At 40.7% G+C, this 20,559-nt stretch overlaps 1 protein-coding gene across 1 annotated transcript; it reads right to left on the bottom strand.

Annotated features, from left to right (window-relative positions):
- Positions 1-289: 289 nt before the first annotated feature.
- Positions 290-20,538, bottom strand: ABHD17B (abhydrolase domain containing 17B, depalmitoylase). The gene is made up of 4 exons (XM_081881092.1): positions 20,417-20,538; positions 10,688-11,162; positions 5,584-5,763; positions 290-4,992 (listed from the first exon to the last, which is right to left on the bottom strand). The coding sequence occupies exons 2-4, from the start codon at positions 11,152-11,154 to the stop codon at positions 4,773-4,775; spliced, it is 867 nt and encodes a 288-aa protein (XP_081737218.1). The 5' UTR covers positions 11,155-11,162; positions 20,417-20,538; the 3' UTR covers positions 290-4,772.
- Positions 20,539-20,559: the final 21 nt, after the last annotated feature.

Genomic DNA, 20,559 nt, shown 5'->3' on the forward strand with positions numbered 1-20,559 from the left:
TCAGCCATGGCGTAGGGTACTTACTTATACTATACTAATATGCTTCCACGACAGAGGGGCAAAGGGTATTTTTTTGTATAGACTTTATATATTACAGGTATGAAATGATTTGCTAATTCCTAGGTAGCAAAAACCAAATCCATCTTCATATTCTAAATGATGTTTGTACTAATACACCTTTAGCATCCACTGGCTCATATACAATAAATGTATGATCTCATGAACATTTGCTCCAATCAGTTTCTGTAAAGCTGTAAAGAATCACAACAAAAATGTTGAAACAATGAAATAGTCAAAAGATAGGCTTTATTTGTGTTGTCTTTGAGTTGTCTTCATGTACAATAATCAGCAGAATGTTTAAACAGTTAACAGTGGGTAAAGCTTAGACCCAACTTTAGATAAACCGAATTTTAAGAGAAAAGAAATAACACAAAGCAAACATTAGTAGCATTAACGTGGTTTAGATTTAAGTCAATGCAAATAGTTTCCATTTCAGATAATTCCTTGCATTGCCTGTAGAAACATTAGATTAACCTCTTTACCAAAGCAACACTTCCATAATTGTATTCGAAGCACACTTTCAATTGTGAGGGTCTCAAATATCCCTAAGTAACCAGACCAGTTTGAGGTAGTGCTCAGCCTGAAGTCACACATCATGTGCCCATTTTGCTCTCAGGCTATAGGATCCAACTCAACCACCTTCATTCCCCCAAAATCATGAACATCAAGAGTTGCCAAGCTTATAATGCACAGGAATGAAATGAATCTCCTAGTCTGTAGTTCATACTGCTTTTTAGCACCAGTTCTAAAATAAAGATGACAAGCTTTTTCTGGCCACTACCCTTTCACTTGACAGTGAAAAGATGCAGTGATCATTTGCAAAAGTTATCCCAGTTGCCACTATCAGCCCTATACTGTATATATTTAAAAAGTATCAGTACGGAATGAGCATCAAGCCTTACTTGGAACTATGGAGTGTATGCTGGGTGACAGGGCTTGGCTTTAATGCCCATGCAGAGCTCTACTGTAAATACATTTTTAGAAGCCATACTTACCGCTCTTGACCAAAAGCCCAACCCCAATCCCATCCCCTCCACAATGCCTTGTGCAAAATGTGTTTTGAGTAGTCTAATTTGATTCTAACTAAGCATAAGCAAATTTGAACTTATTTCCAGTATTTTCAAAAGGTATATTATGGTAGTCTATGTGTAGATTACTAGGCTGCATCAATGTTTCCGCAGCTAATATGTTGGGCATGACCCAAGTTTGTTAAATCATTAGGAATTAGTCCTGGCATGGCAAAACACATCATACTTCTCTAAATACAAAAGGGGGGGGGGGGAGAAGTATATTAATGCTTTTTCACACTAATTACTATCTGCTGGCCAACCACATCCAGAGGCTGCAGCCTGCCCCTTTACTAGCCGATAAAAATGGATCATTTTGCCCACAACACCCTCCAGGATGGACAGGAGAGGACAATGGCACATAGCCGCCACTGGTCAAGTCACTGTAAGGCAGCGCCAACCGGGGGGGGGGGGGCTGGTTGTAGCATCAAGCTATACAGTGAGGTAAATTCTCCCACATTCTTCACAGCTACAATCAGAAATGTGGGATAGTGTGGACATAATAAAAGTTAGCTTCCTACACAACTATAAGTTATATATTAATAATACAACTGTAATCCTACCATGGATTTACAAGCTGCTTTACCCAAAGACAAATGTGGATTTCACATGTAGACTAACTAAGTTAAGTTACCAACCCCGGTTAGCTCTAACAGCTATTATATGGCCACCTATATCGCTGCCCTGATTTTACTTCATTAAAAAAAATAAAACAACCCCTAGAATAAATGTAAGTTTCTGTGATGGTGTACTTTAGAATTAAGTTGAGTTTTATTGGAGCAGCTTTTCATGTGAAAAACTATTAAGGTTTTGAATCATACAGAACAGACAAACAGAAAACAAAGAACACAGTCTTATATGTCTTGTACTAATATGAGGTGAAAGTCAACTGTTAAGCTTTCTCTCAGCAATTAATTGAGCCAATTGCCCCCTCATGTCAAAACAGGGCATCTGGATAAAAACAATTTGAGGAATGATGTTTGAGGGATGGATTTCTGACAAAGTGACCAGATAGAAGAAAATTTAGCAGAGCTTCTCTAGAACTACTGAATGTTTAAACAATACACAGGAGTGAAGCTGGAGTTTGATGACTAAATAGATTTCTGCTTTCAGTAAAGTATAACAACTAAACATTTTTATTTCACTAGTGCAGAGGAGTAAAGAGATACCTGTAAAGTTAAAAAGGTAAAGGTACCCCGACCGTTCGGTCCAGTCGCGGACAACTCTGGGGTTGCGTGCTGGTCTTGCTCTATAGGCCATGGGAGCCAGCATACAGCTTCCGGGTCATGTGGCCAGCAGGACTGAGCCGATTCTGGAGAACCAGAGCAGCGCACGGAAACGCCGTTTACCTTCCCGCCGGAGCGGTACCTATTTATTTACTTGCACTTGGACGTGCTTTCGAACTGCTAGGTGGGCAGGAGCTGGGACTGAGCACCGGGAGCTCACCCCGTCGCAGGGATTCGAACCGTCAACCTTCTGATCAGCAAGCCCTAGGTTCTGTGGTTTAACCCACAGTGCCACCCGCGTACCTTATAGTCCCTTATCAAGCTACAAAAACTCAACTTTCACGGTATACAACAGCTCCAGTAAGTTCAGTGACACTTTCAAAGGCCAAGCTAATATGAATGTATGCATATTTTGCAGTATTGTAAGCCAAAATTTACATAGGCACTTAACATTATGTCGAGTCAAACTACCTCAAAGAGTATGATGCTTCGCTAGTGCATACATTTCTAATTTGTAGTCTCAACTTATTTAACAAACAGAATCATAATGGCATCTATAAAGTCTTAAGCACAGAGTGTGTGTTCTTTCAATTAGCAACAGCAGAAAGTTTTTAACTCAACTAGCACAACTGCAGTTCAGTTCATAGATGCTGTCTGCTTGCTTAGCCACCCCCCTCCCACCTGCTGCAACTGACTCTCCTCCACATAGTCAAGGAACAACTTCAGTGCGATGCAGGTGGAACAGGGGGACTGCCTGCAACACGGACGGAGATCATGGCAGAATTTGTTCTGTTTATTGGGGAGGGGCACAAAATGTGTTACTATATTGCATGATGTTTGTTTATATACAGTAGGACGGACCAATAGGATACACCTCTGAATCCAACCAGTAACTTCAGCATATTTGCTACGCACTGTGACAAGCCATAAATCATTTACCCTGTATGCTTAATATGTCCACTCCTTCATTTATGAAAACATTAAAGCTACTCTAAGCTTTAATTAAAAGCTAGCATGACTTCATTTAAGCAAAGTGTATACTGAGACAAGCTGACTCTCTCAAGTAGAAATGGATTATGAAAATAGCAAAGAGCTGGAGAAAGAGGTCAAGATAATGGAAGCAGCAGATTTTGGCAAGATGTTTTAGTCACATAGGGAATTGTGCTATGTCAGGAACTTTGCTGTTTATGCTTTGCAGGAAAAGCTCAGTATCAAGTGTGTGGAATTTCTGTTATTTGAGTTAAACATATCAGAATCTAGGCATTCACAATACAGAATACATTTTCCCCAGACAATCACAAAAACGAGCCAAACAAGTAAACTATGTAAGGCTTTAAAATGAGAAGCACAGTGTGTATTTGAGTATTACTTTGTTTACAAATTAGGCTACATTTTAGGTCTATTTTATATTTTATTCAAGCAAAAAAATTTCAAGGGAAAGGCAACTTATTTTACTATAAGTTGTTAACATTCATTTCACTATATAGGAGTACATTAGTAGGTTTTTCATAATAATTGAAACAATTAGTCCTACACTTACAAACATTCAAATCAAATCTGAAATGACAACTGCAACTTTGCATGTTTGCCAGTACAAAAAAGTTAGAGAAATATTAGTTTATTATTATCCAAGTTCTGTTTTTTTACATGATGATTTTCAAAATGGCCACTTACAATGATATTCATATTTCATACCAATTTAAGAGAAACCACTGCATTTAGTTACTTTAATATGTACCCTGTTAACAGGGGTAGTTCAAAAATCACAATTTTGTGCCTTTGTTTTGCAGAGCAACACAAATGGCTAAATAAGCATTTTTGGCCATTAGTCATTCAGGAAAAGAGAAAAACATTGAGAACAAGACATGAAAGATAATAAAACACATGTTTTGACTTGCTCCCTATATAATAGGGCCTGTAAATTCCAGTGGTTGTTTTTCCTTTTTCCTATTCCTTCAAATATAATGCCTATTTATACTTTACAACTGCTTCAATTATACCTGTGCAGCAGAGTAGATCACAGTACAGTTTGAGATGTTTTAAAAATATCGTATATAAACTTGTTTGATATGCTAAAGCATTTGGCAACACTTTTACAGCATTTGATTTTACATAATTAAAATTTTCCTTCCTTTCTATGGTTTTTGTACATCTTAAGAAAAACTTTCAAATTGACTTATGTATTAGTCTAAGAAAACTTGCAAAAAATAGATGAACTACACACGCTTGTCCCCAACATCCACTGTTCCAGCTAATACTGGTATTAAAATCTTCATTAATTAGGTTTACAAATCATTACCTGTACACGCTTGAAGGCAAGTGACCCAATTTGAAAACAAAACCATCAGGTTTTATGCTGTGGCTATAAAGATCTACAGTTCTGCCATGAAATTCAACAGCAAATAATATATAAAGCAATTTACAAATTCACCAGTTCCTGTGATACAAACTGTTTTAATCTTTCAAGGTACTGTCCATAAAGCTCAACATCATTGTGTCCCGCCCCTTCTACCCACAGTGGCTCAACGGGTCTTTGGCAGCGCTCAAATAATGCTAGGCCATGTGAAAAGTCAATCACTTCATCTTCAGTCCCATGGATTATTAACACCGGGGATGTAATTTTAGAGATCTTGTCAATGCTATAGGAACACAAAAAAACAAATCAGTATGCAAAGGTATACAACTTCACAAACAGTTCTCGATGCACACTGGGCAATATCCAGCTGGGCCTGCCTGTCAGGGGGGTGGGCTTTGGTGAGAAGACTGAGGCGCCCCCTTCCAAGCTCCCTGGCAGCTGCCTGTATGCCTGCCAAATCTGATCCAGCAAGTTGGTGGTCCCTCCACAGCAGATGCGGGGAGTGCAGGGTCTTGAGAGGAAGGGTAAGCCCCTCCACCCTAGCGGATATTGGCTATCACCTGTTAGCTTTGAATTCTTTGTTTATCTGAAGTGTGCCTTATTTAACTGACACAATGCCAACAGAGAGACTGTTGAGGCATACTAGAAAGTATTAAGTATTCATATGGAAGTTACTAGTTTGACGACCGGGGGGGGGGGGGGGATTGTTTTAACCACAACATTTTAAACAGTCTCATTCACAGCAAAAATCAAAATCAAGCAGCTTTGAACGGATTAAGGCTTCTTTGTTTTAAGCTTAGTGACTTCCCTACTCATTGTTTACAAAGTGCTTACTAGATGGTTCATCTAACTGTATGAAAATACTACAGCTTACTTTGGAAATGCATCAAAGCAGTAGGTCTTCTTGGTATCAGGAAAAGCCACACGCATTCCAGAGGTCAGAGGAGAATGAAGAATTACAGCAGCACTTTCATAACGAGCAGCAAGATCCACAGACGGCACCGTTCCGATACTTTGTCCATACAGAATCACATTTTCAGGGCGGATTCCGTACCTGGAAAAGGAAGTAGCATGTTATTCCATGAGTAAAATTACTGAATATACAAATGTTCACTTCAGAAAACTCATACAAACTCCAAAGCATAAATCATTTTTCCTTCTTTCATCAAGGAAATAACTTGATTTCTGCAAATACTGCAATTTGTGATAAAATTAATTGCTTTAAAAAAATAGGTTTTTTTTTAAAGGTATAGGTAAAACATTATACTTCTGAGACCCAATAAATGCAGCAGATGCTGCTCCTTTTTAAAAACAGGCTGCACATACTGTATAAAAGTGGCATTCACTATTTGCATGGCAGAAGTGTCTGTATTTCTTTCTCAAATTCAGGAATAAAAACTATTTACAAACACACATTTTCTAAACTAGTCTAAAAAGGGCAACCAAAACCATATCCAAGCCTTATTACCTATCTTGGAGGGTGTGCCAGAAGGGGAAGGTAATAAAAAGGCAGGCAAATACATTTCTATGGAGAAATACTGTATTACAAGTGGCTGTGTCCAGGCGACAGAGAACCCCTTAAATACTTCCCAGTGTTGCTCCCCTTCACTGCCACACAGCAGGCTACTATTGAACTGAAGGAAGTCAAGCCATTCTGCTATGCCGCTGGAATCAACTGTGAGAAAGGAAGAAGGGGAAATGTACCAGAGCTGTTCTGGATCAGGCCAAAGGCCCATCTAGTCTGGCATCCTGTTCTTACATTGGACAATTAGATGCCTATGGGAAGCCTGCAGAGAACACAGGAGCGCAACAGCTCTTGACTTGTTATTGCCAGCAGCTGGTACGTAGAGAGCTGCCTCTGACAGGGGAGGCAAAACATAGGATTAGGCAAATTTGTGAAGTCTCTTTTAAAGCTGTCCACGTTCATGGACACTACCACATCTTGTGGGAGCAAATTCCACAGTGGACCTCCAGGCTTCTCTATCTGACTCTCAGGACTCCCTCTGGGTGACCCCCTTTACTGGCCTGCTTTGGGATCTCTGCAAGTGCTTCTGCCTAGCAAAAACCTTGACCTTCAACTGTGATAATGTGTGCACAGAAACCTGATTTTTGCTTGACTGAAATGTAGCCAACTGTAACAAGGTTAAGAGTCCACCCACTTTTGCCTCTGACTGCACCCACCATTGGCAGGACCCCTCTAGAAGGTTCCCCATGAACTTTCATGCTGTGGAAGGTCCTCCCTCTCTGAGCTTCACCAACCCCATTGGCAATGTGGCTGGAGGGAGCTGCAATCCAAAGCACCTGGAGGCAGGCACCAGGTGGAGGGAAGCCATCTTGCAGGGTCGCTAGGATTACAACTAGGGAACCCATGTGAAACATTCTGAACACCTGAATTCACTATACAAGTGCTAACACTTACTGTTAGCGTGGTGTCTCTTGTGAAGTTGGACAAGCAAACTAAGAGGGACTCAAACCTTCCAGTTACTCTCCAATTGCTCCTTTTAGACACAGAAAACATTTTTCCTTCATACTACAACCAACTCAAACCCAATAGGCACTCATTGTATCAAACATGAAACAAAGCTAGAAAGCAGGATACACTGGTGGGATCGGCAGCAAAATATGGCAGTTTGGAGAGCTCTTGTTCACTGGCCATGCCAGCAGCCAGTCATCCCTTCTGCGTGGTACTTCATTCTAACTGTTCGCTGGCCATAGAACACTAAGTTTTCAGGGCGGTAGAGCTGGGAGGTGGGAACGCAGCGCACTTGGAACCAAGCACTGGCTTGGGGAACAGGGCGCTGGCTGCCCCCCATTCAGGGCGGTAGAGCTGGGAGGCAGGCACGCAGCGCACTCGGAAGCAAGTGCCGGCGCCAGCTGCTCCCCCCTCCGCCCAGGGCGGTAGTGCCAGGAGGCGGGTGCACAGCACACTCAAAATCGAGCATTGGTGCCGGCTTGGGGAGAGGGGCGCTCAGCTCCAGCTACCCCCGTTCAGGGCGGTAGTGCTGGGAGGTGGGCCACACCCGCAAATAAGCCTTGAATTTTAAAGGTGGGGCTTATTTGCAGGTGTGTCTTATATTCGGGCCAATACGGTACAATACTTAAAACCAATCATTAATAAAATACAGCAGCAAGGGTGTGTGTGGGTGTTTTACAGCATCAACTAATTTTCTCCAAAGGCAAGAAATTGTACTTTGGCAAACCCTGGGGTCCCCCAAGGCTACCAATGCCCCCTTGCATGAATGAGAGGTGCTGTTTTATGCAACAGTACTCATGCCTGAACATACACAATATGGAGAGAATGATTATTACATAAAATTAAAATTAGAACACGGCAGTTGGTGCAGAGTACACACCAGTTAAATTACAGCAATATGATTTTGAATAGCTTGTGCTTAGGTCTTTGAAAGAGCGATACTAATTTAATGTCGACTGGCTAAAATGGCAGACTTCTATAATCAAAGGGCTCATGGCACTGCCTACAGTATATTGACAATACCATTTGTTATAAAAGTTATGGGCAGCCAGACTGTAGATAATGAATCATTAAAAATGTTTAGGAAACAATTTAAGGATGAAGAGATTTTTTCCATTCTCTCTTCTGTTTCCTAGCTCCATATTAGAAAGGAGGAAACAATAAAGAAAATGTTGGTGTTAGCCTCACAACCTATATGAGTGCATATTGTGAATGTTCTTTGGTATAATTATTTTGGCAGGCATATAAATCTTAGGGTAAATAGAAAAACAGCAGGTGAATAATGGTGGGGTTGGGGAGGCAGGCTTGTAACTTTGGAACCATACCCAAAGCTTTCAATATGCAGCTTTTAAGCTTAGGATCTTTGACTACCACAACACAGAATCCTCAGTAATGTTCTACTTTTGTAACAAACTTAATATACTTGCACACCACAACTATCACTTTCTCTGTTCAAATTTAAGTCTCACTTCCAATTTTGAATTTACCAATGATAGGAAACCCTCCCAAAAAATGCCTGTCTTGCCTCATTATAAAGTTGTTTTAATACCACCACTCAACTACCATATATGTGTTACTCATGACTATCAAAAACTAGCCCTTATTGCTATAAAATAAATCTCTTAAGGGGACACTCAATGATGTTCATTCTCTTGTGCAAAGGAAATCTACTTGTACAACCAGACGTTCAGCTTCTTCTCCCCCTCAAGCCCTCCCCAATCTGTTATGGATGGTCCCACGGGGACAGGGAAAGGCAGACAGGAGAAGTCTCAATGGAGGAGCTGACACCCAGTCACACGACACTGAATCACTCCCTAAATGTTTGGAGCCATATGAATTCAAAAGGTTTCTGAGAAAGACTCCCAGGAACTTGTAGGACAGGGAATGTTTTGCAGTATCTGTGCAACTACCAGATCCTTTCACTTAACATCCAGTTTTACCGACACACTTCTAGTCAATACGTGCATGACCAGATCCTAGTAAGTATCAGAACACAAAAAGCTGCACAAATCTTAGCAAAATATACAATTTGCACATTTTTTCTACACTATTTTATGCAGAAACCTATACAATAAAAATATAGCTCTATTTTTACTCATAAATCTATAGATATGCAAGTATTTAAAATGCAAATGTTCTACCAGGTGGAAAAAAGGTTAGAAGGTAGAGCAGAACCAAGCCTAAAAGCTTCTTCCTACTCTTAGATTTATTTTCTAGTAATTAAAATGTTAGATCACTGCAGAGGATAAATACCTGGCAGTAGAAAGGTCTTAAAAATTCACCTGTAGATAATGAATGCAGAAAGTAGTTAATCTCTGCACAATGCCTCAGAAATATCAACCAGTCTAAATGTATATTTCCTTTAAATGAAGGACAAACAACAGCCTCCTCATATTAAAGAAATCTTAACTATTTGATCAGAAAGCACCCTTAGTTGTTCAACTTTTAAACAATATCTAACTTCAGTAGACATTTGAGAGATTTGAGTTTCAGGTTTTCACAAATGTTGCCTGTTTCTTCCAGTGACACTTGAAGAAGCAATTCACTACTTACTAGGGCCAATAGCAATTGGTCCAAGGTAAATAACATGTCCTAGTCTCCAAAAACTCTATTTTATCTCTCAAAGAGTAATTAGCACTACAATGCTGTTTCCAGCCTGGAACGTGTGACACACGCACAGCTTAACCCTTACTGGTCAGAGAGGCCGTACACACAGCTGCAGAGTGCTCACTCTTTGGGTCAAAAACATCATGGAGAAAGAAAGTGTCTCTTCCATCCTTGAACAGTGAGGAGTGACAGCCACAATTACAAGAAGAAAGTGGGGAGTTGACAAATTGGAATTTATCAGAAAATTAGTGGGTATGCTTGTGTCTGAATGTATACACAGATGTATGTAAATGTAAGTGAATGGAAAGATGGCAGCGAACAGGAAACCTAAGATTTGCAAGACTTGCTTAAAGTCAGCTGGACTGAAAAGTTGCCTTTTAAGAATTCAGAGCCATTTGTTTAGAAAAGGACCCCCAGTGTTGGTAAACACAAATGAATGGCTATAGGTGTGCAAGCCAAAAAGAAGGCTGGCTAGAATTCCAGTTCTTAATATGCAGACTCTACATCTGCAGATTCTTTTCTGAAATAATGAAACATTCAAACACTCCATCTCCACTGGACTGAAATGGTTCAGTTTCAGAACAGAAATATATATTTTCTAAACAGATGAATCAGCAGTAAGAATTTGAGCAAGAAGACTCTTACTTGGCTCTCCTTCTTGATGTAAAATTACTAAATAACTAATCCATTTGCTATGGGCTCTGCCAATATAAACTGTTATTTTTCTTTGCTATTTAATGAATTAGTATTATTCTCTCTCTCTTCCTGATAGGTGAAAGGGCAAAATATGGGACAGACTACTGATGTACAAAGCTCACCTGATTAAATGGAAACATTTATCCAAATTAAACATAAATACATATGCATATACACATACAAATAATGCATTTCTATTTACCTTGTTCTAAGAGCTACCCAAGCAGCATCGATGTCAGCATATAAATTCTTCTCGGTTGGTTTTCCAGAACTTGCTCCATATCCAGAATAATCATATGAAAATATGTTGCAGTTAATCCGTGAACCAAGTCCTATGTAGAAGCTGCTCATTTGGCCCAGGTCAACAGCATTCCCGTGCGAGAAGAGCAAAGTATACTTGGCATTAGGGGAACAACGCACAAACATGCAGGCAATCCTGTTACCTTTGCTGGTTCTAGTCATAAAACATTCAATGGCATCTTTTTCTCTAGAGGAATATTGCCAGTCTGCTCGTTCAGAAAGATGTAGAGTCCAGCGACTCCCACTTTCATCACACATCAGTGTGTATGTAGGATCTGGGGGCAAAAATGCCAGTTTGGAAGCAATCTTTCCTGGACATGGTGGACAACAGAATAGGCAGCACAGTTCACTAAACGAAAGATTATTCATCTTCCAATCTGAAATAAGAGAGAAAAGTGTGAGCTTCTAGTAAGATTCCCATACATGCATGTTATCAAACACTAACAGACCAGGGATTCATATGCCTGTCTAGATTTGCAGAACAAAAAAACTTTTCACATCTAAGCTAAACATCAAACCATCAAAACAAGAATTAGCCACCAAAATCAGCAAACATTACGAACTTAAGTCCACATTTTTCAATGGGTCCATTGTGAAGTATGCTATCACCCAACTGATTCTCGTTTAAAGACTTGTCATTCTATTTTTCTTTTTCAATGTTAGGCAAATGTTAGGTTGTTATAGGTTAGTACTTGGTCAGTGCTTATATCTTTCTGAGAAGCCAGTAATATCAAACAAAACTAGATAGTTATTTAAGAAATGTATACACATTTCTTCAACTTAAAGTTTTATTGAAAGCTGTTTACAAAAATAAAAAGCCAACATACAAGTCTGTACAGTCAGGTAAGAAAAGAAAGCATACATCAGAGTATACATCAGAGTATACGTTGGAAGGAATGTCAATGCCAGGATAATTTGTCCGGGAAGAGAATTTTACTATTAGTATACCACTGCAGAAATTACCCTCTTTCTGATTATATTAAGAAATAGGAGCATGTTAAATAAAGGGCTTACCTACTATTAACAGTGCTTCCTATGAACTCTTAAATTGGTAATTTTTAAAGCAGTTCAAATTCTGATATATTTTAGTTATTTCAAAAGCAATATTAGGATAAATAATTCAAGTTCGTCAATAGCATGGTTTTAGGCATCTGTTAAGCAGCTCTGTGTGTTGCATCCAAGTTAAGAAAAAATAGTCAGGTTGAAACCAATTAGGCAACTTCCTAACAGATCTTCTTTCTCTCTGAAGCAGGAAATGGGGAACCTGCGGCTTCCCAGATGTTGTTGTACTCTAACTCCCATCATTACCAGACAGCATGGACATTGGTCAAGAGAGTGGTAATCAGACAACACCTGGAAGGCCACAGATTTCCTGTCCCTGCTCTAAAGATATTGCCGTTTCACAGTCCAGGTGGCTCTTCTGCATACAGTACAATTTGGCTTTTCCAATAATTATTTTAACTGATGAACAGTCAAGAATGGAGCATAGTAAATCAAGATGGAGATGATAATGCATCTGGAAGGAACTATACACTTTTTTCAAGTAAGAGTCTCAAAACACACACCAAAAAACACCTTATCTTGATAATTTGAAAACCAAATTGAAAAGCTCAAACTGAAATCCCATACAATATGTAAGTTATGCTATAGATGCACAACGGGATAATTAACCTATTAAACTATTTTTAAAGGGGTGCCACCTGTCAACAAATGAGTGTGTTCAATGGCCACAAAAATAACAGAAGACACTCACTTTGGATTCATGACATGATCAAACCCCACAAACCTGATCTGGGGAAAGCTCAGAATGAGAAGTTTCTTTGTATTGATGCAAACTTTCTATCCAGCTCTTCAGCCTAAAAGGGCTTACAAGAACCACTAACAATAACAACTTCTTCCAATGCCAGTGCTTGATTACTATTTGAATCCACAAATCCTGGCAAGGAACATAAGAGCAGATGATGGAGTAAAAGGAATTACGGTGGGGAAGAGAGAATACAAACTGAAAGCCTTTGCAGATGACTTTGTAATAACAGTGGAGGAACCTTTGGTAAGTGTACCAAAGGTATTAGAAAAGATTCAGGAGTTTCGACAAGTTGCTGGTTTTAAGCTTAATAAAATAAAAAACAAAATTTTGGTGAAAACATGACAGTATAATCTAAAGAATTACTACAACAGATCACAGAATTAAGTGTAAAAAAGAAGGTCAAATACCTAGGGGTGTGGTTAACCACAAAAAATATAAGTATCTTTAAGGACAATTACATGCCTACATGGAAATAAATAAATAAAAAATAGAGCTGTGGGGAAGGATGAATTTATCATTCTGGGGAAGGATATCAGTTATAAAAATGAATGTGCTACCAAGAATGTTATTTCTGTTTCAATCAATACCTGTGATCAGTAGAGCAGGCCACTTTAAAGAATGGCAAAAAATATATCTAAATTTATCTGGCATGATAAAAAACCAAGGATTAAATATAAGTTGTTGATAGACTCTAAAGAAAGAGGTGGCTTCTCCCTGCCAGACTTGAAGTTATATTATGAAGCGCCCTGCCTATGCTGGCTTTGGGATTGGATAGTGTTAAAAATACAGATATATTAGACCTGTTAGGTCATGAAACAGGTATGGGTGGCATGCATGTTGATGGTATGGAAAAACAAGACTGCATAAGGGATTCCTGAAATTGACAAGAGGTATGGGAGAGGTATAAAAATCTATTAGAGTGGAGGACACCATGGTGGCTCTCCCCATTAGAAACAATATCGGTCACAAAATAAATATGAGAGGTGGTTAGGCAACTTACAAAGAATTGCTAGTAGAAGTGGAAGACCAATTAAAATTGAATTTTTTTGAAGACATTAGAAAGTTATTAACATATTGGTTACAATATCATCAATTAAATGATGTTTTCAAATTACAGTGGTAACTTGGGTTAAGTACTTAATTTGTTTCGGAGGTCCGTGCTTAACCTGAAACAGTTCTTAACCTGAGGTACCACTTTAGCTAATGGGGCCTCCTGCTGCTGCCGCATGATTTCTGTTCTCATCCTGAAGCAAAGTTCTTAACCTGAGGTACTATTTCTGGGTTAGTGGAGTCTGTAACCTGAAGCGTATGTAACCCGAGGTACCACTGTAGATAAAAAAAGGATTTTGACAGAGATGTCAAGGTTTGAAAGGGATCTGTTGGAAAATAATGTGAAATTATTTTCAAAAATGTATAAATTACTTTTGGAATGGTTTACTAAAGATGAAGAACTTAAATCAGTGATGATACATTGGGCAAGAGATCTACAACTTTCATCATGGGAAAAGTTATGGAAAGAGGATTGAAGTTTACAGCTTGCTGTTCGTTGAAACTATATATATAAACTATATGAAAATGCTGTACCGTTGGTATCTGACTCCGATTAAAATTGCGAAAATGTATAGAACCAGCTCAAATTTATGCTGGAAATGTAAAAGGAAAGAAGGTACCTTTTATCATATGTGGTGGTCCTGTGGAATGGTAAAGGTGTTCTGGGAAATGATATATAATGAGTAAATGAAAATGTTTAAGAAAACTTTTGTTAAAAAACCAGAGGCTTTTTTGATAGGTATAATAGGTGAGGAACTACCAAAACAAAATAAAAGACCTATCATGTATGCAGCAACGGCAGCAAGGATGCTTCTAGCCCAGAGATTGAAAGAAGGAGAAGTACCGACCAGAGAAGAGTGACAGACCAAACTGATGGAATACGCAGAAATAGCAAGGCTGACGGGGAAACAAGGAAACAAGGAAGACCAGGTATTCTTAAAACTATATTTAAAAGACCACTGTAGACAGTTGAAATCATTGGCAGGAATACAATAACACTTGTAAAGTGAAATGAACTTTGGTTACTATGATTATGTAATAGATGGATAACGGTAAAAGACGCAGGAAAAAAAGAATAAACCCTTTGAAATGGAATCCATGGAGTGAAGGAAGGAGGTCTGAAGATTCGAAAGAACCTTTTTTATTTTCATGTTTTGGAATGGTTACGGTTATTGTGTATAACTTTACGTAAAACTAATAAAAATTTATTTATTTTTTTAAAAAAAGAATCTACAAATCCTCACTTATGGGAAGGTACCAGGCACAGTGTTCGAAATTCCCCAGGCACCAGGTGCGTTTCACGCCTGCCACGGGTCCAACCGTGACCAAGTGAAGATGTCTTGTTGTCACATTTGGCAACTGACATCTCCACTATCTGGCTGGCGCAGGGCAATGTTTACCAGATGGAGGGGGATGCCACTCCTGATAGGATGACCCTCCCGACTGGAGACAGGCAGGGTCTTCAGCTTGCCATGTCCTTTCCAGAGGGGAGGAGCCCTCCCGTTTCTCCAGACTGACCCTGCCTGCTGCAAGGGATGGTTGCATCTTTGTGTCTCTCTCTGTGTGTGGAAAGAAACACTTGTTTTTTGTGGATTTTCCCTGTTTGCTAGATCATCATTCTGAATGAGTTTTTTCACTGTGTTTTCCTGTTAGCTGTCCCCCGTCCACCCGCAGCTTCTTCATTTCTATTTCATTCTCGTCATGTTCCCCACCCGCTTGCTCTGTTGTCTGCCATTTTGTTTCAGCAACTCAGCATTTCTTCAGGAGACCCCAAAAGCTCCTAGATATGTGATTGCTGTTGGTCTAGTGCTTTCCCACTCTCTGCACTTCCGGGTCTCAGCACCAACCGGGAGATTTGAGCTGTGATTGCTGTGTCCCAAGTCGCATTCCTGCCCTTCAACTGCATCTGCATGCAGGACGATTTTGCCTCCGCAGGGCAGCCTTGCTCCTCGCAATGTTGCTGCAGAGGAGGAGACTGCAGGCACACAGCCTTGGGTGATTCTCCAAGATTCTCACCAGAACAGGTGGCAGTGAGTAAGGGGAACCATCTCTCTGGTTCTGAGGCCTTCCTTAGTTCAAAAAATTTCATAAGACTGCTTTCGTGGATGAAAGGCTTTTTCTCCTCAGAGATTAATGATTCCCTCGGAGGAACCAACCATAGAGAGTTCGCTGCTGAAGTTTTTCTTGCCTACCCCAAGGTGGAATGGAGAGCCCCAGATAGAGCTTAGGCTCCTTGCAAACAGGGAAAGAAATATTACAAGTTTCCAGATAAGTTTATGTGTCACCACAAAGGTCCAGTGACGGATCCTCAGCCAATTCCACCTTTCCACATCTCTGAAAGACACTGTTCCAAGTGGATAGTGTACTCCGCAATTCAGACCTGCATAAAGTTCACATCCAGGCATCTATACATTATATACTAATCCTACTTGCTCATTAAAAATGGTTTGAGGTGTCTCTTAAAGGGTTGCTGCAATTCACAGCATCATCTCTACAGAGCAGGCATGTCCAAAGTCCATTTCGGGGGCCCTAATCCGGCCCGCTGGTCGGTTTAATCCGGCCCCTGTGGCAGTTTATTTCCTGGGCTAAAATCCTAAAAAAAAAAAAAAACTTCAATCCTAAAAAAGGGTAAACAACTTTGGTCGGCCCTTCATCAAATCTGGCTCTCTTTGAAAAAAGTTTGGACACCACTGCTAGAGAAACTTCACCACATGCCTTCAAATCTGAGATCATGCAGATGGTCAGAGAAAGGGCTTTATTATTATTATTATTATAACTGCATCTTCACTTTGGAATGTGTTCCCCCCAGGTTGCTTGCCTGGTGCCTAGCCTGATTCTCCCAGGCATTAGAGCATGGGTAGGCAGACTAAAGCCCGGGGGCCGGATCCAGCCCATTCGCCTTCTAAATCCAGCCCGCGGACGGCCTGGGAATCAGTGTGCTTTTACATGAGTAGAATGTGTGATTTTATTTAAAATGCATCTCTGGGTTATTTGTGGGGCATAGGAATTCGTTCATCCCCCCCAATATAGTCCAGCCCCCCACAAGGTCTGAGGGACAGTGGTATTTTTTTACTGGTCCTGTTTTCATTGTAGGTTTTGTAAGATTGCTTGGTTCTCCATTTGTAATTTGTTCTGATTAGAAGTCATAGCAAAAGTTCTGAAGGTGCACACAATCTCTCAGAATAGGAATTCTTATGACAGAATTATCTGGCAGACTACAGGAAGCAATTTATACGGGCTACATTCGAAGAAACTGATACACTTACTCAGAAGTCTTTCTAGGAATTATTTGGCCAAGTGTTAAGCAATAGCATACTATACATCAGCTAATATATATTATAACATATATTTGTTATGGAAAATACAGAGAAATAAAGTGATGGGGATAGCATAGAACAGTGGTTCTCAAAGTGGCACATGGGTGTGGCAAGAGAGGATGGCAAGTGTGGTGGAAAGATTCAAGGGCAATCAAATAAACATTTAAACATTTTAGTACAGTATACAGTAGTATAAACAAATAATTTGCGGAATACGGATAGGTATATTCAGTGCTTTTTTCCCTGGGGTACTCAAGGGTACGCAGTGCTGGTGCCTTTCCTCCCCAAAATGCTAAAAGTGTGGCACTTCCTGTAATAACTTCATGGTGAGTGCTGGCTCCCTTCCCCCCTAAAAAATGAAGCACTGGGTATCTTTTCAAAACGAGAGCAAGAGCAAGAGCATCAGCTGATACTGAGGACAATCCTAGTTGTGATCCAGAAACACCATTTGAACACAGTTATGGAGAATAGCATTGGCTATTTTTCTACAGTTCACCACGACATACTGTTGTGATCAGGGATTTTAAACTGACAAATATGAAAGATCAGAGAAGGAGATGAGAGTGATTTTGTCTCAAATGAGACTTAATGTATATGAGATTACCCACTCTCTTTGTGTTTGAATACATACTTAAGGTACGTATGTAAGAGGTTCATTTATAATTATATTTGGGAAATGATTCTTGTTCTTATGTAACTGTATTGTTTTATACTTTCTGGATGTCTCATGATCATATTAAAAAGTAGTTGTGTTCTATGTTATAAATCACCCCAACCATTCTATCCAAGAGCAGAGAAAAGCTGTTGTGTTCTGCCATTCATTTTAGAAGCCAGCATGGCAGCAGCAAAGGACAGCCCATAAATAGTGAAATCTTATCCTGCCTAATGTCATTTAAGTTCAGAGATGTTATCTCTATTTGATCTGTTCAGCAGAAGTTAATGGGAAACTCTAGAGGGATGACAAAGCCATATTTTATGTAATGTTGTTTCCATGCATCTTTGTTAAACTTCAGTTTCATTAGGAGCTGATGAAGTCAAGTCTTAACAAGATCAATTTCAAAATGTTTCTTCTGCCTAGCACCATTTGCAGAATAAACATGAACATAATCTGTAATATTACTTTTAAAGAGTATTCTTCAATAAGAATAATACACCAGAATCTGCCATATTGAGATTTCCATACGGTTTAATAAAGCGGCTAGCACATTATTTCCTTCTACCCACTGCACTATTTCCTTTCAGCTAGGTTTCTTAAGCACTACAATCAATCAATTATCAATATACAACATTAGGAACACAGGTTATAGCTACCAACAGTAGTTGTTTGGGACAAACTCAACAAAAGATTTAGGGCAGCTCTGATTTAGAAGTCAAATAAAGCAAGAGTCCTACTTTGAAAAAGCAAATGTAGTCTAGAGTAAAGTATTATAAAAGGTGCGTAAAATTAAGAATGTCTGGATGAGAATATCTTAAACCATAGACATGAGCTGAACTATACCCTTCTCCCCTAATCCCACAGGGCCAACTGTGGAAAGGGAGTGAGAAAGGCAGGCAAGATATTGTAAGGGCATGGTCCAGGTGGACTGGGCCCCAGACTCCCCATTCCCAGCCAACTTATAACAACTACCCTATGGGAAGAAATATCTGATGCTTGCTCCTGCATTTCTGAGCACATGATTTTTTGTGTATCTGTTGGGTTTTATAAATGTAAGCTACTTTGACAATTCCTGTCAAAAAGAATGAAATAGACCTATTAAATAAACAATGGAGTGGGAACTATGGTGTACAATTTAGCTTACTAGATTGACAAGCAGTGGATGGACCAAATTTAAGGGAAAATAAATAAATAATTTTATTTGTATCCCACCCATCTGACTGGGTTGCCCCAGCCACTCTAGATGGCTTCCAACATAGATAAAAACATAATAAAACATTAAATGTTAAAAAACATTCCTATACAGGGCTGCCTTCAGATTTCTTCTAAAGGCTTTATAGTTACTAATCTTGTTGACCATCTGATGGGAAGGCGTTCCACAGGGCAGGCGCCACTATCGATAAGACCCTCTGCCCGGTTCTCTATAGCTTCACTTCTCTCTGTGAGGGAACTGTCAGAAGGCCCTTGGTGCTGGACCTCAGTGTCGGGGCTGAACGATATATACAGGGCCAAGGCCATTTAGGGCTTTAAAAGTCAGCACCAACACTTTGAATTGTGCTCGGAAACGTACAGGGAGCCAAAGTAGGTATTTCAGGACTGGTCTCGGCGGCCACTCCCAGTCCCCAGTCTAGCTGCCACATTCAAGATTAGTTGTAGTTTCTGTGTCACCTTCAAAAGTAGCCCTGCGTAGAGCGCATTGCAGTAGTCCAGTTAGCATTATATGAATGTTTGATTTTCTGAAACCCACAATTGGAAAAAGTTATCTCTCCCCGCCCCCAAATGACAAGTACAGTGGTACCTCAGGTTACATACCCTTCAGGTTACAGACTCTGCTAACCCAGAAATAGTACCTCGGGTTAAGAACTTTGCTTCAGGATGAGAACAGAATTCGTGCTCCGGCGGCAGTAGCAGGAGGCCCCATTAGCTAAAGTGGTGCTTCAGGTTAAGAACAGTTTCAGGTTAAGAATGGACCTCCGGAACGAATTTAGTACTTAACCCAAGGTACCACTGTATATTGCAAGTGTGAACTAACACACGTGCTTCCTGTAGAAATTAACGGCAAGTAATATTAAGAAACATTTTCCTGATTTGTGTCACAAGAAGTCTAGCTCAAAGTCCTAAAGAACACCTGATCTGTTTCAAGTAAGCAAAGTTTCTCTCCCCAAGGAAAGAATGAAGTTACCAAGAAAAATCAATGAAACAGAATAATACTGCAACTAATCCCAACTCGACATTTTCACATGCCAAAGAACTACATTATAGCACTTTCTGTTTAAAAAAAGCAAAAAAAGGACACAATCTGCCCATTCATAACAGCTGAAATCCTACATTGTGTGCCTTTCACCATCCCAGACTGGTACCTCTTTGCACCATCACAAGACTTCGGGACTCTCACAGCCTCAGCAGCAATGACATCCTAACATGTTTTTCAACTCATTTTAGCGGAGAAGTGGAAGCAGCAAAAGATGCTTGTTTACAAGTCTGCCATCATTCCAATTCCGCTCAGGCTGCCGAGTCTGGAGAGCCCTCCGGGCAGACGAGCTCGGAGCAGCACGGGAGGCGGCCCTCCGCGGCTCCCCCTGCTCCCGCCCCGAGGGGGAACGAGGCCCCGGCCCGCTTCTGCCTCTCACCGATTCCACGACCCCCCCCCGCCCCGGGGAGAGCGCGGGCGCCGCTCCTCGCGGGCTCAGGGTCTCCTCCGAGGGCTGGGGGGGGGGGCGCGAGGGGGCGGCGGGGTCTCGGCTGCGCGCGCACCTCCCCCCCCCCGCCAGGCCCGCCCGAGACCCCCCCCCCGACTCTCACCTGGCAGCTCCGCCTCAGGGGCCTCTCCGGCGGGGCGCGGCGCTCGCTCCCTCAGGGCAGCCCGGGGAGCCGCCCGGCGCGGGGATGAGGAGGCGGCCGGGCTGGGGCGAGGCGAGGCTGGACTCCGGCCGGAGCGGCGGGGA

This window comes from Podarcis erhardii (genome assembly GCF_964252035.2).
Source record: "Podarcis erhardii genome assembly, chromosome: 11".
NCBI lineage: Eukaryota > Metazoa > Chordata > Lepidosauria > Squamata > Lacertidae > Podarcis > Podarcis erhardii.

Bases quoted from the DNA above. Each gene is read 5' to 3' on its own strand.
- ABHD17B (XM_081881092.1), bottom strand. From the start codon at position 11,154: ATGAATAATCTTTCGTTTAGTGAACTGTGCTGCCTATTCTGTTGTCCA. The intron at 5,764-10,687 runs GTAAATAGAAAT...TTCCTTTTCCAG, and splicing joins TGGGTAGCTCTTAGAACAAG to GTACGGAATCCGCCCTGAAA. The intron at 4,993-5,583 runs GTAAGCTGTAGT...GTGTTCCTATAG, and splicing joins TGCTTTGATGCATTTCCAAA to CATTGACAAGATCTCTAAAA.